Raw genomic sequence first — 25,388 nt, forward strand, 5'->3', positions numbered from 1 at the left:
TCTCTTATCCCCTTTTTAATGATTCCTAACATTGTTTACTTTTTTGACTGCTGCTGCACACGGAGTGAATGTTTTCAGAGAGCTGTCCACAATAACTTGAAGATCTCTCTTGAGTAGTTGTTGCTAAATTAGTCCCTATCATTTTGTATGTGAAGTTGGAATTACTTTTTCCACTGTGCATTACTTTACATTTACCAAAATAAAATTTAATTTGCCTTTTTGTTGCCTAATCACTGCATAATAATTTCTGCACCATGAGCCAGTGACATCACTTACATGTTCTGGGGTCTAGTGTTACCGGCACCAGTATTTTACCCCTAGAAATAGTTTGAGGATTATTCTTGCAGTGTGCGCAATTCATGAGATTTATGGTTTGGTTATAAGAAGCAATTGGCTAAAATAACAGTAGCTCATGTTCTTTAGAGTGGGTGGGTTGAAAAGGAAAATGGAGTCATCATCGTCATGCAAATCCTTTCTTTCCAAGAACTAGTAGTTTAAACTTCCTTCTTAAAAAGGAACTAAATGCATTTTTCTGCTGAGTGCCCAAAATTGCCACAGTAAAGGAGCCATGAGCAAGGAGAGAAATCTGATCTGTATGCTAACTACCCTTCGGGGGCTTTTAGTAATTGTTTAATTTGCATAAATATTTGCCGTTTGTCTTAAGCGTGTCTGTGCAATGTGGGGAGTGGCAGCGGCCACCTGTGGAATAGCAAACTGAACCTGTGTATCAAACTTTTCATTAGAGTAGAATTCAAGGGGTCCTTCTGGGAAAAGACTTCCAGCTTTTGCTGGTGCTCTTAAAGTATATTGCGTCGCGCTAATTCCGTTGGATTGTTTTCAGAAGTGTCTGTGCTGCCTCTGAGATCTGTTTTGCAACCTTCCTTTCTAGGCGGCAGAGCAAGGAAGGCCTCCAGAGCACACTAGCAAATTTTATGCTAAGGGAGCACTACAGTATCTGGTCCCAATTCTCACACAGACACTAACTAAACAGGTAAGTTGCAGATTCCTTACGATTTGTGTTGTCTGTGCACGCCAAGAACATTACATTGATAGCACCAGCCTTCAGTGACGCACGCGATGGCTGGTAGGCTCAGTCCAGCTGTACCGTAGAATGTTCAATAAGGTGGTCCCCGTTCGTTGAATTCTATTTTCATAGATGATTCTCTAATGCAGTGTTTCCCAGTGGTGCTCCACGGAACCCTGGGGTTCTGTGAAGTGAAAGTAAGGATTCCGCGAGAACTCAATCGCCCTTCCACCCCCTTCCTTTTAAAGAGACAGGGAGGAGCCAGCACGCAAAGATGGCAGCTTCTTTTCTGGTTTCCTGCTGGCTTTCAGACACCTCCCCTCCCCAGCCGCCACTCTACGTTTCCAAAGCCCACTCGGGACGTGCGTGTCTGCATTTTGGCCCCCAGGTCTCCCTGGTCCACTCCCTTGTGTGTGTGTGTGTGCGTGTGTGCGCGCGGCTTTTTTTGTTTTTTAAACAAATTCCTCCTCCCCCTCTCCACCAGCTGTTAGGGGTTCCTCAAAATTCTTCCACCTTTACAAGGGTTCCGTGGCTAAATAAAATTGGGAAACACTGCTCTAATGAACTGGGACCGGAAGATCCTTTAGGCTCCCCCTACAGCTATTGGTAAAGGCATGCTTGTTCTGAACCCCTCGTGCAGCAGCCCATGGTCTATGATGAGAGATCATGCACCACTCTGATTGAATGATGCATTATTTGTGCAAACTGAGACTTGAGGCTGCAGTGGATGTAATTGCTAGTTCCAGCCACTTCAGGTAGTTTCATTATTGTACAGCATTTCTGTAAGGCAGGTTTCCCTTTCTGATTACTGTACTGCGGGGGCTTGATAGGTTATCAGTCTGCAGTATCATTTAGCATGAAGTCTTTGGTGTTTGTGAGATTAATTACAGAACATAATTAGAACCCTGTATTATGGTATTTTAATCTTAAATTCTGTCTTGGTACCACATTTTCTTGTTTTTTATGAGGACTTCTAAGAGGCTAATTTAGACTGGAACCGAGTACAAATTAAACCTAATAAAATCACTTGCTATAGCAAGTCTAGTTAACACGATGATAAATAAGTTAATAAATCCATGTAGCATTAGATTCGTTTGCTTTCTCCAGTTTGACACTAGAAAATGTCTGTAATTTTTAATGGCTGTTCTATTTGAGACTGAGAATGCAGAGTTCAGTCGCAGGAAAATGTACGTGATCGTTCAACAACCAGTCAGAAAACATAAGACAACCTCAGATGTGCCCCTTCAGAGGAGTTAGGTCAACAGCAGGCACCTCAGCTGTGGGCAGATTCTACCTAGCTAACCTATTCCAGCTTGGATGGAGCCACTCTTTCCAAGGCTAAGCCTGGGTCAAAGGAGACCTAAAATCTCAGACCCTGGGAAAGAGGGCTGTTGGGTGGGCTTCAAGAGGCTGCCAAAGGTCTCAGTGAACTGTCACAAAGAAAGAGATGCTTTGGGCATGCTGCTTCTTGATAGAGATAGAGTTAACTGGGCAAATGAGAACTCACAGAGGTGTTAATACCATGCATGTTGGCCTTGTATTGTGCTTACAGGTTGATCTAAATGGTGAAAGAGTATCACTTTGTTGTGAAGATGTTCTTCACTGTGTACTTGTGTTCTCATGGGCTCCTGCAGGGAAACTCTAGCAGGACTCAAAACAGAGTTGGATTGACGTTGTTAACATGATCCGGAGCCAGGGTGATTGGACCACCCTGGGGCTATGTCTACACTCGCGGCTTCTTGCGCAAGTAATATGCAAAGGAGGCTAAGCATGGAATATCGCTGAGCCTCATTTGCATGCCTAATGAGCCACCATTTTTTTTTCAGAAGAGGCTCTTGCGCAAGAAGGAGCGTCTAAACTGCCCCTTCTTGCGCAAGAAAAACCCTCTTGCGCAACGCCGTTACAAGAGGGTTTTTCTTGTGCAAGAAGGGGCAGTGTAGACACTCCTTCTTGCGCAAGAGCCTCTTCTGAAAAAAATGGTGGCTCATTAGGTATGCAAATGAGGCTTGGCGATATTCCATGCTTAGCCTCCTTTGCATATTACTTGCGCAAGAAGCTGCGCGTGTAGCTATAGCCTGGGTGATTGGACCATGTGTTTGCACCCAGAGTAAAGTGTAAGAAGCCTGGCTGATCTAAAGCGGGGCATTCATGAGAGAAGAAAAGAGATCTAGGATAATAGACATTTGCTTTTTAGGTCCGTAGTGTAGACTGAATTTGTGTCAAAACACAACCTGTTCACTTTCCGTGCCCTCAGAGCCAGCCAGATAAGCGGGGGCATTCATGAGAGAAGAAAAGAGATCTAGGATAATAGACATTTGCTTTTTAGGTCCGTAGTGTAGACTGAATTTGTGTCAAAACACAACCTGTTCACTTTCCGTGCCCTCAGAGCCAGCCAGATAAGCGTGTCTGCAGTGCTAGAAGCCAAGTTCTGTTGGGCAAAGGGTATTTGTGCCCAGAGTGACCTGCGTGCGGTTTTCTTTGCAGGATGAAAATGACGACGATGATGACTGGAATCCCTGCAAAGCAGCTGGGGTCTGCCTCATGCTTCTGGCAACCTGCTGTGAAGATGACATTGTTCCGCACGTGCTGCCCTTCATTAAAGAACACATTAAGAACCCAGACTGGCGATACCGAGACGCAGCTGTCATGGCTTTTGGGTGCATTTTGGAAGGCCCAGAGCCCAATCAGCTCAAACCACTAGTTATTCAGGTCAGGCCAAGATTTTCTTGGGGCGGGAGTTGGCTTGTTTGGGCAAAAATATTTGACGTAGGCAGCATTTAAAGTAGCTAAACTAAGGACGGAGGTCAGAGAGCTTGGTTGTGTGTAACCCTTCCGTTTTGCTCAGAGGCAGGCATTTACATGCATTTGGCAAATTTTTGCACTCAGTTGCAGTAGCTGTCCTTAGAGCTGGAACACCTGTTTGTGCAGCACATGGAAAACATTCCACCCCCTTAACCCTGTGTATATTAACTCTGTCATACAAAGTGTAGGATTTGAGAATTGAAACTTGTAGGATTCAGTACTTCTGGCCTTGTCCCTAGGAAATACTTTACTTCCTGGGCCGCCTTTGCATCCAAAGATCTTTTAAATGAACCCAAACCTGTGGCTTCTTGCTCCAGGGCCCCATTAATTGGTAGATCCTGGAAGAAATACTCTTAAAAGAGGATATACTACAGGCTTTCTGGCAGCCCACAAGGGAATTTCATCTGACTGGGACTTGTGACTAACTGTGTGGTTCTGTTCCAGGCCATGCCCACGCTAATAGAACTAATGAAAGACCCTAGCGTGGTGGTTCGAGATACGACTGCCTGGACTGTGGGCAGGATCTGCGAGTTGCTGCCTGAAGCTGCCATTAATGACATTTACCTCGCCCCGCTGCTGCAGTGTCTCATCGAAGGCCTGAGTGCTGAGCCCAGAGTGGCTTCCAACGTGTGCTGGGTAAGGCCGGCCTCCCCCGCTGCGCAACAGGATGGGCCGGGTGCCTGTCCACGGGGGCGGCGTTGAAAGATTTATGCATCCGTTCTTGGGAGCCCACATCCTATGTAACACGGGGAGGTTCCGCAGCCTGCGGGGTAGTCACTCACCTACTGTGACGAGATGACTGATTAGTTCAGCCACCAAAGAATCCCCGTATTGGCACAGACCTCAGGTCTGTAGTGCCGCACTGTGGTGGGACGGGGAAAGGAAGGAAGCTGATGGGGCGTGCAGGGGGGAGAGCTAATTGGAAAGATGCTGAGGAAGGAAGCGAGCATGTACAGTTGTCTTCAGTTTGAAAACGTGGAGGTGGCTTCTCTTTCCCTACAAAGCTGTAGCAGGGCTTGGCATCTATATGAGTGATCCTCAGATGACTCACCCTCTTCTGTGTCCTCTAGCTTCCCTCCTCCGCCAGCTAGGGCTGCTCATTCAGTAGAGGGAAAGACAAGATGTTTTCTCTCCCTATCAGCTGAGCACATGAGACCCATCTCATTGCCCCTGCATATGTCCAAGTTGTGCTGCCTGTTGCCAAATCACTGGGCTGGCGTGGCACATTCAGCTCGACCTTTTTCCTACGGCATGTAATGTTAGGCAGCCTATCGGAACAAACAGGTAGCTTCATCACAAGGAGGGACTTGCCTCCTGCCTTGTGACCAATGAACTACTTCCGCTAAACTTTGGAGTCCTGTTATGTCCCAGCAGAGATGAGAGAAGAATCCAGTGTTACAAGCTGTAGGTTTTAAAATCTTAATTTTCCTTTGTATGTTTTCTCCACTGGACCCAGGAGTTTAGCGGCTTCTGGTCATCCAAGAGCTCTCCCTGATCCCGTTGATCCTGGCAAAAGCTCATCTTATTGGGGCTTTTTTTTTTTTTTTTCCTGAAGACATAAATGAGTTTCCATTTTGCAAATTGAAGTGGAAATCAAAGGTTTTCACCTTTTCATCTGTTCAGTGCGTCGATCCTCTAAGGCAGCTGCAGTCACTGCCTAGCTCTGCAGCGGGGAGTGTTAGCCAGACTAAATCATGTCTATACTGCACTTCTCTTAAAACTTTTGTCACTTGGGTGTGGATTAAAACCATGCCCCAGAGCAACAAAAGTTTTAATGATGAAAAGTGCAGGTGTGGGCTTTATGAACCAGAGATACTCTCCTGGCAACAAAGCTACTGTCCCTCATTTGGGGTGGTTTTATTTGTCGCTGGGAAAGCTCTCTCCAGGCTAAAAAAGGAAGCTGCGTGACACACCTTTTAGCAGTGCCATTGTAAGGTATGCAGTGTAATTGCCCTTAATTAACAGGTGTCAGTTTGTGCTGATTACCATTCATATCCCTATTAGCTACTCTATGCTAACTGGTAAGAATCACCCCTACCAGGTGACGCTTACTAGTTAAGCGGCAGGGGTTGGAGCAGCTCCCAGCCTGCAGGGGCTGTTCCAGTCTGGGGGGGGCCCCGCCGGGGCAGGGTGCACTCCAGCCCACTCCCATTTAAGTGATTAAATGGTTAAACATAAAGTTTAACTCGATTTAAATGGGATTTTACATTCCACATGCTTAAGGCTGTCTGCCTTTAAAGGCGAGGTTGTTAGTACAGATTTGCTACCAGGCGTTGAGAGCACATCTTGTATTCCAGCTAGACAAGACCTCAGGTTTCATTATTGCTTTGAAACTTCATTACTGATATGCCAAACAGAGCTTCTTGTGCTGGGGCAGCCCTGGAAAGTGAAGTCACTAGTCCTGCACTTGGCCTTCTTTTTGGATAACTTTGGTTCCTAGTGTTGGTGAATGGGCTTCCTGCCCCTCTCTTTCTAATGGACTATAAGCAATGGCAAGTTTTCTTCCTGCTGGTCAGCTTGTTTCCTATTGTGAACTGACTTCTCATTCCACTGACCCTTTCCTATTGTGTTTGGAGAATGAATTTGGCCACAGAGTGCAGTTTGTCCTAAACCCTTGATGCTACCATGGGAATGAATGGGCAGGCTGACAGAATATTTTAAATGTAATTTACAGTTTAAGGGTTTGCATGTGGCTTGGCTAGTTTGCTATTGTGACCAACTCACTCCATCGTAGAGACTGGTCTGTTCTGTATTTTAGGCCTTCTCTAGTCTGGCTGAAGCGGCCTATGAAGCTGCAGATGTAGCAGATGATCAAGAAGAGCCAGCAACCTACTGTTTATCCTCCTCCTTTGAACTAATAGTTCAGAAACTCCTGGAGACCACGGACAGGTATTGTCAAGCCAGCTAGCTTAGGTGCTGCAGAAATGCATTTTTATACCCTCCCCCCTTATCCAACTCCTATTTCCTCCTAACACTCTTATGTGAAGTGATGTTTTAAGGGCATTAATTCATGGCCCAAAGTTTGTCTGAGTTGGGGTAGCTAATGTTTCTTCCCAAGAGAGAAATCATGAAGGAGGCTGAAATCTGGAAAAATCATATTTATTTATCTCTAGAGCTCCCTGTAAACCAGTGCTGCACTTTCCTTCAAGTTGTGGAATACATGTAAAACTGTGTACACAATCTGAAATTGACAGACGCCTGCACAGTAGAGCAAGCCATTTGTGGTATCCAGTCTGGCCTGAGAGTCACTAAGTAGTCAAGATTGTGCCAAGACAGACTATAAAGGTTTCTAGAACAGTATGCGTGGTGTGGGTTTCATCACTATTGTTTACATGTATTTCGCCTGTAGTGGTGTTGTTTTTATTTTGATATTACAGTAGCATCTAGCAGCTCCACAACAGATCATGACTCGAGACACAATATCCTCGCAGTAGGACTGTTGTTGCCTCAAAAAGCTCACAAGAATAGATATGACCAACATTTTGCAGATGGGAGCATCTTGAGGCACAGAGTAAATGACTTGCCCAAGGAGAGACAGGAAGTGTGGCTGATCTAGTAATTGAACCTTGATCTTTTGAATCCTTGCTCTAAATGCTTTAACTACAAGATCAGTTTTCTTTTCAGACTGGTGTCTTTGCTAGAATAACTTTAAATCCAAACCAATATCCGGTCTGGCTAATTTCTGTCCAGAAGTTTAATCTCTGCTCTGTGGAGTATGAAATAAATTAGTCATCTTTGTGTAGATGCTAGCTGATGTTCCAGAATTGGCATTTTTGGTATTGAGGCCTTAGTCTGGCAATAAACTGACTTTCTTGCTCTTGAAGGTGGTCCCTCTAAATTTGGGTGGAGGAACATCAGGAGATAGTGCTGGGAAGTTTTCTCTAGTGCTGCCAGCACTGTCTGTGGCTAAACAAAGAATGTTCATCATCTTAACGCAGATTAACAAAATCATACTATGAAAAATGTAGCCTAGATTCAAGCCGTGGTGTATATAGTAATTTCATTCTACAGGCTGTGGAATTGGGGTTTAATTTTTATTTATTGATCAAATAAGATCTGTATGTAAGCCTACACGGACTCTGAGAGCAAACAAACGATTTCCTTCCTGTTTAGGCCCGATGGACACCAAAATAACCTGAGAAGTGCTGCGTATGAAGCTCTGATGGAAATAGTGAAAAACAGTGCCAAGGACTGTTACCCTGCTGTCCAGAAAACGACTTTGGTCATCATGGAACGGCTGCAGCAAGTGCTGCAGATGGAGGTAGAGAGGCCGAATTTACTGGCAGGGCTATAGGGCAACCGTAATACTCAGTGGCATCATTTTGGTCTGTTCTGGCTTTAGTCCCTCTGGCCAAATGAGTTCTGCTGTTGATTGTCTATATAGCAATTCTCTTTTGAGAAACTTGAAGTGTGAAAAGAGTTTAAAGCTGAATCCGTTCTAGTCATAGCACTGTTAATGTCTGATACAACAGAGACTTTCTTTCAGAATCTTAAAAACATCTATTTCTTGTTCTCCTATAGTCTCATATCCAGAGCACGTCAGACAGAATCCAGTTCAATGATCTTCAGTCTCTGCTGTGTGCTACTCTACAGGTAAACTACTTTCTTATCAGTTCTGATAAGAATCTTGTGACAGGTTCATGCATCCCAAAAATGCATCCAGATGAAATTTTTTAAATGAAATCAGCTCCTTACACCCAAGTTAGTATGAGGAGGCAAAAGAGTTTAAACATATGAAAGATGGAGTCTTTCACAATTGTGTCCAGTTTTTAAACAAAAAACCCACCCTCTTGTTTCTGTGGAATAAAACACATCTTAACCAACTATGTTCAAGTAAAATATCTGAGCAGTTTTACGCTGGCTGTCGTATTAAGGAAAGATTGGACAATCAGTCACTTTTGTCAACACACATCGAAGAAATAAACACTTGTTCACGGCTGCTTGGTGAAGGAGTTCAATACTTGCACTCGTTAAAATGCACTGAGTGTCTTTGAAATTAAACACTTGGTAAAGAAAACTTCATGTGTTTGGGAGCATTAGCTCATTCCGCTTGCTTAATTTTAAAGGCTACTGAAAACTGCCATCATTTTTGATAAGCTGCTCAGGAAACTCGTCAGCCAATCTTTGATATGATGGTCAAACACTCCTCTAGGAATGTTACCATGCAAAAGAGAACAGGGCCTACTTCTGACTCCCACATAAAGCTTATACTAGTGCTGAATCCAGGACTTAGATCAAGGCCTGCTCTCTCTTGTATGGTAACATCCCTGGAGGTGTGTGTGCTTTTATTTCAGTGTACGTGATGTTCAGAGTTACTGAACACCCATCTTTATTTGGAACTCACATTTTTTCCCCCAATTTTGTTGTCACAAACCCATGATGAACAGGCAAGTTTCCATTAACATGAGTCTGAAAGGTTTTAACACCCTTGTGTTCAAAAGCAAGTAGCATCAGCTGAGGCTCTCTGAAACTTGGGGAGAATGAAAGCAAGTTTCAGATTGTGGTAGCTAATACTTAAGATCCTTCTTCAGACATCAAACTTGCCTCTGATTTTGCTGGGTTTGATGGGATCTCTTATCTCCATCGGTTAATTATATTATCCCTTTTCAAGCCGTCTCTAATCTTTTGCCAAAAGTTGAATAGCACTGATAACTTGCAATTAGGCTTATTCTTTTAAGGTGTACTGTCAACCTGACTCTCACATTTTGAATGTCATACTTACGGTAGATACAGTACTTACCATGACTAAGCCCTTTCCATTTTTATTTGGCTGAGTTCTGTATGTAGTAATTTCTGATTTATGCCCTGGTGAAAGCCCGCAACATAAGAAGTTACTTGAAAAATATTTTTACAAAGAATTTTTAAGAAAGAGCAAGACCTACTCTTTTAATGATGAGACCCAAACTTTCTGAAATGAGTCATTTAAAAAATTAAAGTTCAATACAAGTGTCTTGTGAAATACACTAGTTTAAATGTTTTGCCAACATTGTGGGAGCAAGTGGGTAAAAGGATCTCTCTGCCCTTCACTTTTGCTGAAGGATTGTGTAGCTTTGGGGGTGGGTTGTTTGTTTTTAAATTAGTAATCTGACAAAGTTGAATTTCTTAGGCCAAGTTAAAGATGGTGATGTAAAGAACTGTGCAGTGAAAAGAGCATATGTAACAGGAGGGGAAAGAAGTCTTCAAGGAACCCAGTAGGGGAGAGTTTTAATATTTAGGGATGTTGTAGTTTTGTAGTACAGGCAGCCCCCGGGTTACGTACAAGATAGGGACTGTAGGTTTTTTCTTAAGTTGAATTTGTATGTAAGTCGGAACTGGTACATATTGTAGGGGAAACTCTAGCCAAACATTTCTCCAGAGCTCAGTTTTATTCTCCCACACCTCACTTCCCTCAGTCCTTTATTCTCAAGCTGAGGTGTCTGCTGAGAAAAGCCGCTCCGCGTCTCCCTGGTCTGCTAGAGGGGGGCGCTAGCTTCGCGTCTCCCTGGTCTGCTGGGGGGAAGCAGCTAGTGCCAGGTTGCCTCACCCCGTTTGTAAGTAGGGATCCGATGTAAGTTGGATCCATGTAACCCGGGGACTGCCTGTACTGATGGTGATGTGTGTCTCCTGACTTTTAATACGGTAGTGTACATGAAGCATTCAGGGCAAGTGGAATTATCTACCTTTTCACAGGGCTACTAGTAAAGATCAATTACAATCCACAGTCACATAAAATTGTTGCTAGCCTATTTTCCCTTGTAACAATCTATGTTAAAAAGGGATTGCTTAAGTCTAGCCAAATGCAATTCCAATCCTAAATGCCCAGAGAACAGCCTCTCTGGCAGGACTGATAAATTCTGCTTGTTCTTTTAGCTGGAAAATCAAGGATAGATATAATGAGAACAGCATTCTGTGCTTGTACTGACAAAGCATGTTTTGCAGCAGTGGCATTCGGAGCAATAGTTGATTTTTTTTTTTTTAAGGCATAGCATGGTTTTGATAAAACTGTCACATTCTGAGCTAGTGCGAGAGGTTCCAAGGAAGAATTGAGCCTACTACCCATGATGATATTTTACCACTTCTTTTTTCCTTTCCCCTGAACATAGAATGTTCTCCGGAAAGTGCAGCACCAGGATGCTTTGCAGATCTCCGATGTGGTGATGGCATCTCTGTTGAGAATGTTCCAGAGCACAGCTGGCTCGGGGGGAGTACAAGAGGATGCTCTCATGGCTGTGAGCACCCTGGTGGAAGGTCAGTTGTAGAGACTGGAAAAAGTCTTTGCTTTATGTAATTTGTAGATTGCTCCAGGAGAGCAACTCAGTCTTGCAGGTTTGCAACTGGCGCAGTTTATCCCTGTCACTAGCTCCTGTTGATGAAGGCTTAACATGAACATCCTTTGCCAAATAGTTGAGTTTGCGCAGATGCAGATTTGACTGCACAACTATTCTAGAATAATGCCTCCAGATCTGTGAAGGTTTGAGGCTAGCCAGCCCAACCAATCAGATGGAAGCTTGATATTCTCCTAAACTGTTTCTTATGTTTTCTGTAGATAACATGGGTATTGTATGTGTGCACACTGAATAGGCAATACTTAGGACTTTATTCCCCCCCCCCCCCCCCCCCCCCAAAGAAAAGGGCTTAGAACAATGGGCTGCTGGACTCTAGAAGCTATTACAATGCAAATAATATTCGGATTGTCTTATTACCCTTGATTTGTGGCAGTTATGTCAGTGGTCTGTGTGTGTTTTTTGTCTTTAAACTAGGGATGTTTACAAGTAACTGGTTACCTGGTAAGCATCACCATTAATGGGTGATGTTAACTGGTACCTGTGGGGCCAGCCCTGCAGGGCCCCCACAAGAAAAGGGATGCTCCAGTCTCTTGCCTGCCCCTGTTTAATCAGTTAACTGGTTAAACTTAACATTTAACCGTTTAATAATTAAATGGGATTTGATATCCCAAATTCGTGTTGCAGCGTAGCAGCAATTTTAGCGCCTCACTGTGATTCTTCTGTAGAATGCTGTTGCTGTGGTGTAGGAGCACATTGCTTTCTCTCACCCGGCATGTTCAGGAGTGGAGGTTGGGTGCTGTCAGAAATCCCTACGGGATGAACCGTTTTTCCAGAAAGGGAAATCTCCACTTCCGACCATGCTGAATGGGAAATGGTTCTTGAGAGACAGATGGCAGCAAAGGGGCTGACTTGAATCTTCCTCCACATTTCTGAGGCTATTGGCGTGGCTGGCTTGTTGGGGGGCTTCTCCCCTGGGGGCCGGGGCTGGTTTTAGTGCAGACGCACGTGTCCAGTGGCTCTCAGAACACATGAGTCTGAAAAAGCAGAGAAGTTAATTCTGGCTTCCTGGAGTCTAGAACAGGTTTATCACTTGGCCCTGCGCCTCTGGGAGGAGTTGGGGGGGGGGACTTACGACTCTGCTTGACGTGATTGGTGTCCTTTGAGTGGAATCATGGAATTGATTGGCCTGGTCAGGGAGGAGGAGGAAGAGCTGATCGCAGGTTGTGACCTCAGCAGACGGGCTGACTTTGGAATAAACAGAGTGATGCCCTTATTGGGCAAAGCCTTTCTCCTCCTTGCAGAGGTTAATAGTAGCTTGTGGGTTAATTGGTGGCAATGGGCTGGGGAAAACCGGAAAAAAGAAAAGCAGGTACGTAATCCTAAAAGGAAGCCTTGTCCTTTGCCAAATAGCTAAATACTCTTCTCGAACTGGTGTAGTGTGACCTGGTACTGTTGTCCTTTTCCTCCCCCACTGGACACTGCATGGAGAACCCCGCCCGGGCTAAGCCGTAAAAGTCTGAAAACAATGGCTCCAAAGAGCGCAGGGAACCGTATCTTGAGTGAATTGTCTCCTTCTGTCATTCTGGAAGTCCATTTTAGGGCAGGAAAATGGTTTCCCTGGTGCTCAGTTCTTAGAGTCAAATCCAGTGGCGAATCAATTTGTCCTGCTCTGTTGAATGGACAGACTCTGAGACCTGCAGAGGACTTGTTCTAGATACCTGACCAACATGTAGACCGCCCTGCAGGGGTGAGACCTAACTGGAGTGTTTTCTGTGCAGTTCTGGGTGGCGAGTTTCTGAAATACATGGATGCTTTCAAACCCTTCCTGGGCATTGGATTGAAGAACTATGCAGAGTACCAGGTAGGAGCTGAACCTGGAATCCCCATGTTGCAAACCTTTCTGCCTTTTGGTAGGTAGGGATTCACAGGGTTCATCGGGATGAGATCCCCTGAGGGCTGTTAGCTTCTGGTGATGAAGCCAGAATGCAAGTGCTTTAGGAGCTCAGTAATTACCAGCTCCCCTTGTCAACGAATTTATAGACTCTCTTCTACTTAAAATTATCTACGGCAAACCTTCATCAGCTTGACACCTGCATGGGCTGCGTATTCAGTGGCACTGATCAGGAGAGAGTTGCTATTAGGATTGAGATTCCAACAGACCACCCATGCCATGGTATTTACCCCAGTGCCTGTCCTGAGAAGGCCTGGATGCTGAACTTTTTCAGCACAGCTCTGACTTGCCTGGGCAATGGCCAACGATGGTCACTAGTCAGTGATGATTTTAGTTACTTCCTGTCACGGGCCCATAATTTAGTGCTTTAATAGGCTAATGTTATCCCAACTGGCAGTGTGGGGAATCGGGAGGTAATAGTGCAGTCGATTAACCAATAAGTAAAAGTTTATAGGTTAATGCTCTAGACTACATGCATTCTCCCGCCAGTAAATTTTTTTTAGCAGGCTGGCCAGCAGCCCGACTCAGTCCTGGCTTGCAACGAGTCTGAGACCTACCCCTGCTGTGGCTCTGCATTGAAAGTGTATTAGGAGCCAGGTGGGCAGGCAGCCTGGCTCAGTTCTGGCTCGCACTGGGTCTGAGCTGCCTCCATCAGAGGCAGCAGCACAAGGTGACAGGTAGGCCCGTCTGTGAGGGAAGCTGGTTTTTAAACTGGTGCCCCTCGCAGACCAGCTCTCACCTGGCATCCCACGCTGCTGCCTCTGAATCAGAAGCAGCGGCATGGAGTGGCAGGGGGCTCTTTGGGAGTGAGGCTGGAGTGCACTTGCTGCCGGCCCCACTCCAGGGGACTGTAGAATAGTCGTCTGATAAGAATTCTTGAGATTGATTCAGTTAACCAATATTTAACATCCCCACTGGGGACCACTTGCTTATGGTGGGCTGGTGCATAATGTACTGTTCTCTTTGTAGGTTTGTCTGGCTGCAGTAGGCCTAGTCGGAGACTTGTGTAGAGCTCTGCAGTCCAACATCTTGCCTTTCTGCGACGAGGTTATGCAGCTGCTCTTAGAGAACCTGGGGGTAAGCACATACCTGCTTTCGTAGGGATGGCCGTCTTAGTCTGTGTCAGTAAAAACAATGAGAGTCCTGTGGATCTTGAAAAACTAACACATCTATTTGGGCATGAGCTGCTGAGCTCTGGGGCCCACTTCGTCATCTGACAATGTAGGTTCCAGCCCACAGAAGCTGATGCTCAAATAAACGTTAGCCACGGGACTCCTCGTTGTTGGTGCTCGATGCCTGAGCCCAGTTAGAGCAAGCTAGGTGTTAGTGGAAAGAAAGGGAGCGGAGAGGCAGAGAAGACCTGGGAGGGGAAACTAGAGATGTTTGAAAAGGATTATACACTTGACCCTCCAGCTCTGGGTGTCCCTCCTCTATGGCTCAGGTGTTCCCAGAGAAGGAGGCAGCTCTGCATGCTGCCATTCCTCCTTCCTTTCTGGAGGAGTTAGGGGAATGGCAGTGTGCAGACACTTCCTCTGGGGCTTTCCCCACCACTCCCTGGCTGTGGCGGAGCCATGTGTGTTCATGGAACCAGGACAGCAGGTAAACTCCCCAGCCCCTCACACCCAGACCCCGCAGTGCCCTTCCTGGCCTGGCTAAATAGTTAATTCAGCATGCCCTATTTCCCTGGGCTGACGGATTACAGACATTCAAGTATATCAGGAGACATAAGCATAATAATTAACTACTGTGACAATTTGAAGAGGTCTCCGATGTCAAGTGTGGGGGGTAGGGGATTGGTGTATCCACTTTCAAAAAGCGGAATAAAACGTGTGGGCTCAAATCTCCTTCTTGTGCTCTCTCTCTCTCAGAATGAGAATGTCCATCGGTCCGTGAAGCCTCAGATTCTCTCTGTGTTTGGTGATATTGCCCTGGCCATTGGAGGAGAATTTAAAAAATATCTAGAGGTTGTATTGAATACTCTCCAGCAGGCCTCTCAAGCCCAGGTCGACAAGGTGAGCCAGTTGCGCACTTTGCAGCTTAAATAGATCTGCCTTAGTGGCTTGTTAAGGCAGTTGTACTTGCATGTTCTTTGTTTTCTGTCTAGTCGGATTATGACATGGTGGACTACCTGAACGAGCTGAGGGAGGGCTGTCTGGAAGCGTACACTGGCATCATTCAGGGATTGAAGGGAGACCAAGAAAACGTGCATCGTGAGTGTTTCGTACTGTGACACGGTCTCTTTAGACCTTTTAAAAAAGCCTGCACACTAACCCGGTCATTTCCTTTCAGCGGATGTGATGCTGGTGCAGCCCAGAGTAGAATTTATTCTGTCTTTCATCGATCACATTGCCGGAGATGAAGACCACACTGATGGAGTTGTAGCTTGCGCTGCTGGACTGATAGGGTAAGCACCCCAGGCCCCTTTGTCTAGGGAAAAAGCGACAGCACACTCTGCACTGTGGTTAGTTAAACAATAAAGTCAGCACATCGCAAGAAGGATTTTTTTTTTAAGGTTCTCTGAAGTGCTAACCACGACTCCTCGGTTTAAGATGTTTGCAACTCGCTGTTGAGCTTGAGGCCAGGAACAGGTGTGAAATTAGAGGACTGTGCAGTGGTGGTTCCTCACAGGCTATTTACCAGTCCTGGTCACCCCTTCCCCCCCATCGGTCACTGCCTGAAGGGGTAAATTGCATGTCTTAAAAGCAGTCAGGGACAGTGATCTTGAAGGAGCCATACAATGTCGGGGTGTCATAGTGTAGTTGATTAACCAATAAGCAAAAGTTTGTAAGTTAATGCTATAGACTACACTCATTCTCCCACACACACACACCCCGGCCTTGTCAGTAAATTATTTAGCAGGCTGGCCATCAGCCTGGCTCAGTCCTGGCTTTTGACGGGGCCGGGACTTACCCCTGCTGTGGCTCTGCATTGAAAGTGTATTAGGAGCTGGGCGGGCAGGCAGCCCGGTTCAGTTACAGCTCGCGCTGTCTGGAAGCTCAGACCTCCTCCCCCCCCCCCCCCTTAGACAGGGGCTGCTGCCTCTTTATTTGAGGCAGCAGCACAGGGTGACAGGCAGCTGGTCCGTGAGGGGAGCTGTTTTTTAAACTGGCTCCCCTTGCGGTCAAGCTCCCGGCTGCTACTCCACACTGATTCAGAGACAGCAGCATGGAGTGGCAGAAAGCTCTTCAGATTGAGGCTGGAGTGCGCTGGCTGCCAGCCCTGCCTCCAGGGACTATAGAATAGTCGAGTAACCGATAAGAATTCATGAGGTTACTTGACTAGTCAGTTAACCGATATTTAACATCCCTGGTACAATGAAATTTTCAGCTTGTGTATGGATAGTGAAGGGCCCAGTTCAGCCATCAGTGAAGTCAATGGGAGTCTTTTCTTTTGACTTACGTGGGAATTGGAGGGAGCTGTTAGGGAGAAGAACCTCCTTTAGACAGGAGCCATGAGTGTTTCCCGTAAGTAGCCGGTAAGGAGGCTCTTTGGCTCTCACGTTGCTGACCCTGTGCAGCGTTTGAAAGGGACATTAGGTGTGAGACAGCCTTCTCTGGTTTCTGAGTGAAGCTGAGCTAATTGGTGTGTGTTGGTTTGTGGCATTCAGCAAGCATTAAAGTACGTTGGCGCCTCTGTTTCCCACAGGGATTTGTGTACAGCTTTTGGAAAGGATGTACTGAAATTAGTAGAAGCTAGACCCATGATACATGAACTTCTAACTGAAGGAAGAAGATCCAAGACAAACAAAACAAAAACCCTTGCTACCTGGGCAACTAAAGAATTGAGAAAATTAAAGAATCAAGCTTGGTAAGGAACCTGGTCCCTTTCCCTCTCGTTGCGAAATGACCGTGCAGGTTAAACTTCTAAGCGCGGGCCCACTGGAAGAGAGTTCACAAAAGCATCTCGCTATAAAAGGCTTTTCCTTGTTTAGCTCGCTGTACGATATCCATCTAAAGCTATAAAGCCCAAGCAGCCCCGCTTTTTCCTAGAGAAAAGAACTGATGCAGGGTGTGCTTGACAGTAACATGTCTAAGGTCTTCTCCATATTAGAAACAGAACTGTGCTGCTGTAGCCAATAGTGAGTTCTCGTAGGTGCCTGCATGTTTTCTCTGGGTCACATGGGCATGGTTTTTTGAGGTTTGTTGGTTGTAGCAAGTGGAATGTTGACCCCGAGTTTGAGTAAAGGCTTTTAAAAGCAACAAGAGAGAGGGGCATAGCGCTCTTGTGCATTGAGGGGAATTGAGTGTCCTGGGTGCAGATTGGCGGGCCTTTCTGGTTTTGCAAAGAAGCTATTCCCTCAGCCTTGGTTCCAAAGAGGGGGGCTTTTTAAAAATGTCTACAACTAGTTCCTCTCTGATTGCAGATCTGTTACCATTGGGATGACACCCGAGACCCCCACTGGAAATCTCCAATCTTTTGAAAAAACCCGGAAGTGAGGAGTGTGAACGGATGCTGAATGTTTGGGAATGAGAGGATGAGTGAGTGAGGCTTGAAACACACCACATTGAAAATCCCGCCACAGCACCAACAGCAGCTGCGCTGTTAGTGAGCTGAGCACCGACTCGCGTGGAAAACCTGACTCGGCTGCTCCGGGAAGAGGGAGCGACTGGTTTCTGTCCAAAATAAGCAGTCTCTTGATCCGAGAGAGACTGGAACGCGCTTTTCTGTCTTCTGGCCAGAGTGGAGCGGAATGCCTAGTTTGGGAGAGAGGAAACCAGGTTCAATTGTGGTGCTCTGTGTTTGAGGTCTAGCTTTTGCTGCTGAAGAGAGATGGAGTCTGGGTCTCTGGCCCCGCCCTCTGTAACCTTTGCCACACAACGCTGTCAGTGCATGGGCTAATAGGAGGGGTGAAGGATTTTCAGTCTAAGAGTGTGTGTGTGTGAATGAGGCGGTATCCACATTCTCAACTTCAAGTCATTGCAGTTTATCTTTTCCCAAAAAAGGGTTAGCAGTTGCATTTCATAAACTAACCGAAGTTCAGTCTACTGATGCAGCATAAGAGATGTAAAAAGAAAAGAGAAAAAATGGAAAGTCGCTCTTTAGGGCTTTTAATTTAGGGAAACACTGACGAATGTTCAGAGCTCCCATTCTGAGTGACGCTTTTCATGATCTGGTTTCATCAAAGCGCCTTTCCTTCCTTAATATTGTTCAACTGTGAATGTAGAAATGGGGGGGGCGGGAAACTCTTGTGTTAGAGGGAATAGAAACAAACTCTCAAACAAGATTTCAGACTTAAACACAAAAAACACCAACCCATCAGTGTAGGTGCTCAGAATTGGCAATGAAAATGCAAAGGGAAAGATCTCTCCTGACTTGTACTGTAGCAGCCCCAACACCCACAAAATTGTGCCAAAGAGTTTAAAAACAATAAAGTAAAACTTCAGGTAATATTTTGGATTGCAAAATGAGGATAAATTCAATGTTCAAACAAAATCTGATAAAATGCCATTTGGAAACTGCTTGGCCTTTTGTGCTCTTTATTTGATCGAATTTAATGTGGTATTGGTCTCTTGCTGCACTTCAAAACAAAAGAGGAAAAAAGAGAAATTTATATAAATATATATATACTGGCTTGAGCTTACACAAGACGGCACTTGTAAAAGGTTCTATTTTTCCACTGCAGTTCAAGATTAATAAAACGGTGTCAAACATTCCCCGGTACTTTCTTTTTGTATTCTTGGTCTTTCCAATCAAAAGGGGAACCCATTAGCTTTTTTTTAACCATGTACTAAAAGTCTGATGGGCATCCTGGGGATAGACTGGCTGTTTGCCACTCCCCTAAGCATGCAGCTTTTTTATTCTCACATGAAGGATCAAAATCTCTTATCTCTCTTTTTTTTTTAATGTTTTTTGTTCTTTGAGGCATAGTCCCTCAGTTTTCCTGGATTTTATCAGCAATAAGACATAAAAAGTAGAGAAGGTGTGGGGTTTAAAACAATTTTTAATTTCATCTTTATTATGCAGTTATTGATATTACCAGCATTTCTGAATTTGCAGCTTACCTTGGGCATTTTTAAAGCTGTTTGCCTGTGGGAGGGAGAAGGGAAAAACCCTAATTTAGTATTTTACAAGTAGGCAAAAATCTGTTTTATCCCCTTTCTTCCTTCTCTCCCCATCTGGTCCTGGGCTCCAGGAGAATGGAATCCACTTCTGTTGTCCATCTGCACTGCGGCATCCACCATAGCTCTTGTACAGGGTATCAGATATGTGCCTTTCAGTGCCCGGTTCAGAATGCAAAGTGCCGACCTTTGAACCAGTGTACAAAAAATTTAAAAAATCCCAGGTGTTTAGAGGACAGGGCTGGTCTGTGAATGGGAGAGTTCACCCACCTCCTGAACATTGGTTAGGGAGAGGCAGGCCTGGGTCACATTTCTATTAATGCCTTTTCTTTTGTTTCTGGACGTGGGTTGGGGTTTCCTAAAAAAGCCATTCCTGAAGTTGGGGAGGGGTACGTGGAGGGGAGAAATCTGATCATTCCTCAGTGCTACCTGTTTCTGTCCCGTGTGGCTGTTCAGCTGTAGACAGCAGGAGAATAAAGTACACTGAGACAGTAGTGGAAACAAACCTCGTGTCTGTCATGTTTTTGTTCCAGGGAAAGCAGTTCTGGAAACTGTTCAAACAAATCCTTCACAACTTTCACACAAGCAACACCAGCCCACAGTGTGGTAGTGAGGAAAAACGGGTCTGTCACCTCCAGCGTTGGTGCTAAGTTTGCAACTGTTATCCTCCAATCCTGTAACCACTGTGGTTTGGAGAGAGGGACAGCTATGTACAATTAAAAAAAAAAAAAATCTTGAGCCAGTTTCTCTGCCTGGCAGACTTAATTCATGGGCTAAGTCCTTGAATTTTTTATTAAATGTGCAATTTCAGCACCCAACTCAAAATATGCTTGTTTCAGCAAAGCATTTTGTTAGCTCACAGCCTGGGCTCCGCACCAGCTTTGCCCTGCCACGTGAGGCAAAGGTTAATGGGTGAGTGGAGAAGGGATACAGAGGAGAGTAAACATCGCAGTGCAGGAAACGGCTTTAAGAAGCTTTGGTTTCAAGTAGCAGTTCTGTTCATATTGTGCTAGAGCTTTTCTGTGTGGTTTCTTTTCTTTTCCTGGTCAAATGTCTTTGCCCAGAGGCAGCTAATTGCACTGCCCTTGCAGTTGAATGGAGGGGGAAAAGTTAATGTAATCTTCCAAAGTGCCCACTTAATGCAGGCCTCGTATTTTACCTTTCAGAACCAAGCAACTTTAACTGTCTCAAGTCTGGCCAGTTATTGTCAGCCAGACCGAATGAGGTCTGTGCTAATTTGGCTTCTGAGAGGGAATACTTATAGATCTTTAATATGTATTGACGCTCACTTACTGCTACTGTGTCACCTCTGAATTGGTAGTTGTGACCTGTTGACGATGATTGATTGGAAGGGTCCCTCTGACTAACAAATTGGTACCACTGGTTTTATTTACCTTCTAAATAAAAGCTGGTTTATTTTGGTTTTCATTTTTTTTCCTGATTCATTTTATATAGCTGCTACCTCTCCTGCCAGAAACCCTCTTCCTCTCCTTAGCTCAGCGAGACTGCGTGGGTGTGCTCTCTGATTGCATGAATGACACTCTAGCGTCTAGTTTCCTGTTTGGTGGGAGCTGGAGGTGACATGATGTCCCATCCGCCCATCTGTGCAATTCTAACGTGCATCAACAAGCAGGAATAGCAGTGTAATACCAAAACTTTTTTTTCATGGAAAACGTCTGGCCGCCTTGCTCAGGCGTGGCTGTTTGGGTTCTTTGATCTGCAACGCTGCCTCTGTTCTGTGCCTGCCTTTGCTGTAGTAAGGGGTTGGGGGCGTTATTTAGTGAGAGCTGTTTTACATACACCACCCCCCACTCCCCTGCACTGATGTGTAATGTAAGCAGAAGAGGTAGAGCATTGGTCACCAGCCAGTCGATCGGGATCTACTGGTCGATCTTGCAGCCTCTGACAGGTGATCCTGACTGGTTTGGCCAAGAGACTGTTATTGAGTGCCCTTTGCCTTGGAGTGGTCCCCTCAGGAGCCTCCTGCTTTCTGGGCAGGGCAGGGGAGGAGGAGGAGGGGGCTGATGTCAACGTGGCACCTCTCCCACTTTGTATCCTCTCCACAGAGCAGAGAGGGGGCACAACAGGGCTTGGGAGGGAGTTTGCTGGCTGCTTTTGGGAGTGGTGCAGGGCCAGGCTGGGGTGAGCCTGCCTTAGCCCCACCGCCCAGGGGCTACCTGAGGTTAGCAGTGTCCAGCTGGAGCCCACATCCCAAAAACCTACCTCGGTCATGAACCCCCTCCTGCACTCCTAGTCCCAAGCACCCCTGCATCCAAACACCCTCCCAGAGCCGGCACCTAGAACCCCCTCCAACACCCTCAGGTCAGCTCAGAGCCCTTCTCACACTCCAAATCCCTTAAACCGAAGCCAGAGCCTGCAATGCAACCCAACCCTCTGCCCCAGCCTGGTGAAAGTGAGGGGGGATGGGAGATGGAGTAAGAGCAGGGCCTTGGAGAAGGGGCACGAAGGAGACGGGGCAGGATATTTGGGTTTCAGGTAGATCTTGGCTTGCACTTAAATTCAAAAAGTGATCTCGTGCACAAAAAGGTTGGAGACCCCGGAGGTAGAGCCTCAAAGCACAGAGGAGAGGGCCTGTACGCCTCTTCATAAGGAGGGACTAAGTTGCTGGGAGCCAGTTTGCTGCCAGTTAAAAACTGGGCTTATGATTGTAACACCCAGTGCTGGCTGTGACCCATCCAGTCTCTGCACATGTGTGTGATCTTGTGTGTCTACCGCTGCATTACTGAGAAGGTGGCTCTGTCAGTCACGGAGAACGTCCTGGCCCCTTGGGATCTGCTAACGGGCTGGGGCACGCCTACCCCTCTTGGAAGGGCGAGCGTTGGCATCTAGCGGTAGAAAAGACAGAAGGGGATGTAGTCACATGGTCTTGCCATTATGCTCCTAGGTGAGCTCCCCAGGCATTTTTTTGAGTGGGCAGGGTTTTGGTTTTGTCTCCTCTCTTGACCCAGTGGCTCCCAAGATGGCAGCTTTGTGGTGGATGAAGAAGGTGCTGCCTGCTCCCTGTTTCCAGCTGCCAAATCGCATGAGCAGACATGAAAATGCATCTTTTTCCATGGAGCCAATTGCAGCCGGGCGGTTAGGTGAAGTGTGACGGGGAGGAAAGGTGACTTGAGAACAGCGCCTTGCCAGACCTCGTTAGGCACTTCCTAAAGCCCTCGCTTCCCCAGCCCCTCCTCAAAGAGTTTGGTGCCCTCCAGACTGAAGGGAGGGGGAAGGAACGAACGGTGCCCCGAGACCATGCCCCGTCCGTACTGTGAGATCCAGAGAAATGGTTGTGCCTGGAGGTTGCTTTGTCCTGCTGCTTCCGCTAAGGTCGTGCTAATCCGACCCAGGCTAAGGGCCGCTTGTGCTGGTTAGGCGAGGCCCCCGGGGAGGAGATGACTCATGGCGTTTGTCTCATTCTCCCTGCATCATGGTGCAGCCCTCTTCTCCCCCCTCTGAGACTCTCTCCCTGCCCCTTCCAGTATTAGTTGCTACCTCTGCCGGGAGATGAAGCAGCAACAGTAGCAATAGGTGAGGATCCAATCCCTGGGCTATGTTCTGCCAGTGTTGCCCCTCGCGTCACGCTCTGGTTCTGCGAGCCCAACGGCCTCCTTCAGGCTCGTGGCCCAGTGTAGCTCGTGGGCTCGGTGGCGTTAGAATCCCCTCTGCAGCGGCACGCTCTGCCCCCTGCTCTAGGGCGGTGGTCACAGTAGCCTCCAGTTAGGAGCCTTCGTGCTACCTTGACCCAACTGCTGCGTTCTGACGGCCTTGCTGAGAATGCTCGCGCTGTAAAGCCGAGTGCTCCAGCCCCTGCCATCTGCCCCCCGCTCGCTCGGCTCACGAAGCCACCCCCCTCCCCCCCCCCCCCGGGGCCTGATGTGAAATGAGCGAGACCACGTAACAGCCTTGCTGGGTAAGCCCAATGGTCCAGCTAGCCGAGTATCCTGTCTGCCCACAGTGGCCAAGCGTGGGCGCTTCAGAGCGAATGAACAGAGCAGCGAATCGTCAAGTGATCCCTCCCCGTCACCTTTTCCCAGCTTCTGGCAAACTGCGGTAAAACAAGGCACGAGAGAGGCCAGTGTAAAGTCAGATGGTTTTTTTTTTTTTTTGCTGTCCAGTTGATACTCAATTTAGAGCTAGGAATATATGTCCACTGTTAACTGGCATATCCCTCCTGGTCCCATGTCCTTCCACCCGTAAGAGCAACGTGGCTTTTTGCATAAGATGAGCAAAATGTATCTACTCTCGGCTGACTGTGCTAGCTCACAGGCATTGCTCCACCTTCCCAAATAAGGGGTTAAAAGCACCAGAAAAGAGGTTCCTAGATGCAAAAAGGGGGGGCTCTGGAAAAAAAAAGGCCTGTATTGCACCCAGATCTCATTCAATTATTTTCCCCCCGAGCCAGTACTTTTAATGCTATCCTCCCGCTCCAGCTGTTCCAGCCCCGGTTCCTTTGCATTCCTTCTGTGGACCTCCTCATGCACCAATGCTTGTTTCCGAGAGCCGCACCAAGCGTCCAGGCCGAGTAACGTGCTCAAAGTCCTGAGCAGCTGTGGACGTCATGTGGTAATGGTGCACAATTCTGGTGCCCGTACGCTGTACCGTGGGTGAATCACCTTTGAACATGAAATACAAATTGCTAGTACTTAAGAGGTTATAAATAAGGCAGGGCAGCCTGGGATCTGATTGCACTTTACGAGCCAATTGCTTGTACTTACCCTTGTACTTAAGCTTTGTCCTAAATGTGGGCAGAAAAAAGGGAAAGAAAAGAAAAGGTCAGCTGCTCTGATGACGCACCCGCTGCAGTTAATTCATAGGTTCCACGGCCACATGGATGATTTGGATCCAGCCTGGCCTCTTGAACACAGACCAGGGAACTGCCCCAAAGTACTTCCCAGAGCAGATCTTTTTATTGAAAACATCCCATTTTGATTTTTAAAAAGACCAGTGATGGAGGATCCACTGGGACCCCATGGTACATTGTGCCCAGGGTTAACTATGCTCACTGTTACATTTGTCTTATTTCTGGTCTGGATTTATCTAGCTTTGACTTCTGCTAGACAGAAGAGCCTGTTTAATATTGGTTCCTTAGGTAGGTTCTTAATCAAGGACACCCCCGTAACGAAGTAATCCACCTTAATCTCTCTAGTATGTAGGCTTTATCACGCCTGCGGCAGGTTTCCTAGTCCTTTAATCGTTCTCAAAGTTCTCTGACCCCTCTCTAATTTGTCCCCACTTCCTCGAACTGTGGCTGCAGAACGGGATACAGGATTCCAGTGCCAAATGCAGACATGAAACACAACCCCTCCCTTGTGTCCCTCTCCTCTCTCTGCATCCAAGGATCTCATTCGCCCTTTTGGGCCACAAATTGCAAAATCGTTCACTTGTCACCCCGTTTACCAAGCAATGTGGATCACTTCTCTATTGCGTTCTACCCCCTCTCTTTCAGCGTCACCACGCTTTCAAGAATCCGCCTCCCTTGCAGCTGTGTTTGTGCACTGCTGTTACAGCCATTCATTTGACGTTCGAAACTAAAGGTTGGGGTTTTCCTCGTCCTGGCAACCTGGCCTCATTATCAACCACTCCCCCAATTGTGTCAGCTGCTAACTTTTATCAGGGATGATTTCTAGCTCTATCAAAATGTTAAACAGTGCCAGGGCAAGAGAACAGACACATTTGCTCAATAACTCCCCACTTAGTTACACGTGGACTGTGTCTACAATGGCGCGATCTTGCGCAAAAGCAGCCACTTTTGCGCAAAAACTTGCTGCCTGTCTACACTGGCCGCGTGTTCTTGCGCAAGAACATTGACATTCTAATGTGTGAAATCACGGCTTCTTGCACAAGAACTATGATGCTCCCGCTCAGGAATAAGCCCTCTTGCACAACTGTTCTTGTGCAAGAGGCCAGTGTGGACAGGCAACATGAATTTCTTGCGCAAGAAAGCCCTATGGTTAAAATGGCTATCCGAGCTTTCTTGCGCAAGAAAGCGTAAACACGCGCACGGATGCTCTTGCGCAAAGGCACATGCCAGTGTAGACGCTCTCTTCTGGAAAAGTTTTTGCACAAGAATGCTTCCACAAAAGAGTTCTTGGGCAAAATCATGCCAATGTAGACACAACCATGGAGACCTATCAGGAAGCTAGATTTTAATCAAATGTGTGCCTGGTTCATTTTATATTGTTTTAGCTTTTTAATCAGAATGTTTTTCGGTACCAATTCACATGCCTTCCAGAAGTCTAAGTACATTCCTTCAGCACCATTACGTTTATCAAGCAAACTTG

General features: G+C 46.5%; 1 protein-coding gene across 1 annotated transcript in view; it reads left to right on the forward strand.

Annotated features, from left to right (window-relative positions):
* The window catches only part of KPNB1 (karyopherin subunit beta 1), a 40,642-nt gene extending 20,113 nt beyond the window's left edge, over positions 1-20,529 (forward strand). Inside the window, exons 9-22 of the mRNA XM_075911408.1 lie at positions 890-991; positions 3,509-3,733; positions 4,271-4,462; positions 6,585-6,715; positions 7,940-8,087; positions 8,348-8,419; positions 10,909-11,053; positions 12,870-12,952; positions 14,012-14,119; positions 14,911-15,054; positions 15,147-15,252; positions 15,332-15,446; positions 16,688-16,849; positions 17,406-20,529. Of these exons, the coding sequence (XP_075767523.1) occupies positions 890-991; positions 3,509-3,733; positions 4,271-4,462; positions 6,585-6,715; positions 7,940-8,087; positions 8,348-8,419; positions 10,909-11,053; positions 12,870-12,952; positions 14,012-14,119; positions 14,911-15,054; positions 15,147-15,252; positions 15,332-15,446; positions 16,688-16,849; position 17,406 (1,734 nt within the window). The 3' untranslated portion in view covers positions 17,407-20,529. The remainder of the gene's footprint in view (positions 1-889; positions 992-3,508; positions 3,734-4,270; positions 4,463-6,584; positions 6,716-7,939; positions 8,088-8,347; positions 8,420-10,908; positions 11,054-12,869; positions 12,953-14,011; positions 14,120-14,910; positions 15,055-15,146; positions 15,253-15,331; positions 15,447-16,687; positions 16,850-17,405) is intronic.
* The last annotated feature ends 4,859 nt before the right edge of the window (positions 20,530-25,388 follow it).

The sequence above is a fragment of the Pelodiscus sinensis genome, chromosome 29, assembly GCF_049634645.1.
Source record: "Pelodiscus sinensis isolate JC-2024 chromosome 29, ASM4963464v1, whole genome shotgun sequence".
Lineage (NCBI taxonomy): Eukaryota > Metazoa > Chordata > Testudines > Trionychidae > Pelodiscus > Pelodiscus sinensis.